Consider the following 3,704-nt stretch of genomic DNA (forward strand, 5'->3'; position numbering starts at 1 on the left):
CAGGGCTCATGGTGGGCAATCCCAGTGGCAGCTGTGGGGTGGGAAGTTGCTGGGTGGGGGCCTCCATGCGTGTGGATATACCCACTTGGGAGCTGCTTCTGGGGCTGCTGGAGTGTGGTGCTTGCACCCCTCTGGGTACCATCAGCCCTGCATGTAGGCTGTATGTACAGCAGGAGCTGTAGAGTGAGTAGATGCAGTCTTCAGTCTTAGAAAGAACATAAGCCTTCTTCTCACTGACTCTAGGCATGCTTCAGTCATTCCAAACCTTACTGCAAAGCTTGTTTGTAGCCTTTGCTAGAGTTATAGTAGATTTTGGGTTAACCAGGGGTAGATGCCAAGATTGACAGCCAAATTTAGCCCAACTCGAATATAAATACAGCTTTTTTCCACTTCCACCCTTCATATACCTTTCTCAGACACAAGAGATCATGATGTACATTAGTTGTCCATCACTGTGTTAGTGCCTCTCCTCTCTCCCCCAGAAAAGCAACCAGGGTTAGAGGGGTTCAGAGAAGGGAAGTTTGTAAGGGGATGTGGCAGGAGGGGGGTTGCTGACTGAAATGCTGCAGGGCTGAGTGGGACATGAGCTCGGCAGCAGTGGTGCTTAGCGGCATCAGTGCATTCAGCTGATAATATCTGGTCAAACCTGTTGTAGTCTTCTTTTCAGAAGCAAGCATCAGTTTTTCTCTTGCACCTCTACTGATCTGATTTTGATTCTTTCAGGGATAAATGCTGGGCTTTAGGTAACCACCTCCTTCTCTTTTCTGTTACAGAGCTCCAACATGGGAGGCAAACTGAGCAAGAAGAAGAAGGGATACAGTGTCAATGATGAAAAAGCTAAAGACAAAGACAAGAAGGCTGAAGGAGCAGCAACTGAGGAAGAGGAAACTCCAAAGGAGGCTGAGGATGCCCAGCAAACCACAGAGACCACAGAAGTAAAGGAGAACAACAAGGAGGAAAAGGGCGAAAAGGATACTCAGGTCGCTGCCAATAAAACGGAAGAAAAAGAAGGGGAGAAGGAGAAAACAGCGACCCAGGAAGAAACCCAGAAACCAGAACCAGAGAAGTCAGAGGCTGTTGTCGATGCGAAAGTAGAGCCACAGAAGAGCAACGAACAGGCAGTCAAGCAAGAGGAGCTGACTACAGCCTCTGCTCCCACTGCCAGTAGTGAAGCACCCAAAACTTCCGAGCCTAGCAACGATGCAAAAGCTTCCCAGCCTTCAGAAGCCACAGCTCCCAGTAAAGCAGATGACAAGAGCAAAGAGGAAGGGGAAGCCAAAAAGACTGAGGCTCCCACAACGCCTGCAGCCCAAGAAACTAAAAGTGAAGTGGCCCCAGCTTCAGACTCAAAACCTAGCAGCAGCGAGGCTGCACCTTCTTCCAAGGAGACCGCGGCAGCAACAGCAGCACCTAGTTCCACTGCTAAGGCCTCAGACCCTGCAGCCCCACCAGAGGAAGCGAAACCTTCTGAAGTTCCAGCGACTAATTCGGATCAAACCATAGCAGTGCAAGATTAAACTGGACAGCCTGTTGAAACAACCACTTAAAACAACCTGTGTCTTTTTTTTATTTTTTCAGCTATACTAACTCGTTTCAGATCTGAAATAACAAATATGTATTGCCCAGAAAGAAAAGGAGAAAAAAAAATTAATGAAAAAATGAAAAGGATGTCCCATCAAGTTGGGAGGGAGGGAGGGGGGAGAATCCAAATAGTATTTTTGTGGGGAAATATCTAATATACTTTCTGCCAACTTGACACAAGTCTTGGATTTAAAAAAAAAAGTAAAATAAATGGATGTCTGAAAGTACAGCACATCTTTTGTATCTGAACTGCTGTAAATGCACTCCACCAATGTATCAAAATCTTCTTTTTGTTCTGTAATGGGGTTTGGGAGTGATGCGTTTGATTCTGCCCACTGGGTTTGTGCCAAGGCAATCAGATCTTTATGAAAGCAGTATTTTCTGTGGTTTTTTATTTACAGCCTTTCTTATTTTGATATTTTTTTTATGCAGTGGATGAATGCCAACTTTCAGACAAAACCCACTTAGCTGTCCACATATTTCTCAATGCCAATCCTCCAATTCTTCCTCTCCAAGTATTTTTTGGGAGTAAAAAGCATTCTCATCCTACTTAGCCTACCTAGATTTCTCATGACGAGTTAATGCATGTCCGTGGTTGGGTGCACCTGTAGTTCTGTTTATTGGTCAGTGGAAATGAAAAAGTCTGCGTTCATTGCAGTTCCAGTTTCTCTTCCATTCTGTGTCACAGACACCAACACACACTCATTGGAAAACAAATGAAAAAACAAAATGTACAATGGATGCATTGAAATTATATGTAATTGTATAAATGGTGCAACAGTAATAAAAGTTAAATAATTTAAAAAATATAAAAGTGTAAAGACTGATTAAATCTTCACTTTTACCCCTTGGGAACTAGATGAAGGAAATCCTTACACTCAGAGAAGTGTCACATCTAGGGCTGTTTACCCTCCTATTTATAGTGAAGTAGAGGTAAAGAAAGAACCTTCAACCTCACGATCCTAGAATCATGCTGCCATAAACTACCACTTCAACAGCCTCAAGTATTCACAGTTGAGGTTGGAAAAAGTGGCAAATGAACAGAGCATCTCATATGCATTTTATTCCAGGCAAAGCAGAAGTGGCTTTTGCCTGCCTAAACATGTGAAAAATTGCTCTCTTGCTGTTTTAAAGAGCCAGAGGCATGCTGACTAGGTTTTAACTGGGAGTAAGACAGTGGATTTGATAAACTGATCTTTTAAAATGAGACAATTAAATTTAATCCTAGTCCTATTAAAATATTCCTAGTGCTGATACACTTTGTTCTTTTCCCCATTGCCATTGTGCAGGAGATGGCAACTGCCACAAAAGGACAATTCTGTGTATTTCTAATGTGGGTAACCTTGTGCAGCTGAGCAGAGTTTAGCCTAGCACAAACAACATTTTTCAATAGTTTTGCCTGTTTGCCCCATTTTTATTCAGAGGACCTGCTGAATAATTACACTTTCTGCTGAGTGGTGTCCTTGCTGGACACAGACAACGATTCACAGGATTCCCAAAGCTGGTTAAAGAAGCATATTTAGTCTGCCCACCAATAAGCTTTTCGGCTGAGCAGAAGTTCTGAAAAGTGGGCAACAGTAAATAGGAACACAGCTTGTACACATACCAGAGGGGTGAGTGGACTTAGTTTTGGTGTTTTAAAGTGATATAAATTATTTCACATACTCTCTTGTCATGCAGTGAGGATGATTCACTCTACAGACTTCCACAATTCTTATTCTTTATTTTATTCAGAAAGGCTCCTATACCATGCTGGGACTACTGATGTGCAGTTGTGCACCCATGGAAAGCTTACTGGAACAGGGAGGAGTAGTTCTGTTGGGTTTAGATCAGGTCATCCATTTGCATGAATCTTGCACCACCATAAAGCTTTTGCATTCTTAATGAGAAGGAGTCAGTTTCATGCATAACCTGTCAAAGTAAAGTGGATTCTTTTGCACAGAGAAAGGTCAGCTAAGTACTCTGGCTTAAAAAGAAGGCAGGCTTTTTTTAGATTAAATAGCTGAAGCACTGCAAGGAGCCAGGCAGATAACACATTTGCAGTAATTTACAAAGTTTTGTGCAAATAGAGCTGTCACAGTCTACAGCATCTTTGTGTGGCTGAGTCTGTGGCTTTCCTGCAA

The 3,704-nt window shown here is 42.9% G+C and overlaps 1 protein-coding gene across 1 annotated transcript; it reads left to right on the plus strand.

Moving 5' to 3' along the window:
- The first annotated feature begins 774 nt into the window (after window positions 1–774).
- Window positions 775–2,390, plus strand: BASP1 (brain abundant, membrane attached signal protein 1). The gene has a single exon (XM_010184399.1). The coding sequence runs from the start codon at window positions 783–785 to the stop codon at window positions 1,515–1,517; it is 735 nt and encodes a 244-aa protein (XP_010182701.1). The 5' UTR covers window positions 775–782; the 3' UTR covers window positions 1,518–2,390.
- Window positions 2,391–3,704: the final 1,314 nt, after the last annotated feature.

This window comes from Mesitornis unicolor, unplaced genomic scaffold (genome assembly GCF_000695765.1).
Source record: "Mesitornis unicolor isolate BGI_N332 unplaced genomic scaffold, ASM69576v1 scaffold41745, whole genome shotgun sequence".
NCBI classification, from domain to species: Eukaryota; Metazoa; Chordata; class Aves; order Mesitornithiformes; family Mesitornithidae; genus Mesitornis; species Mesitornis unicolor.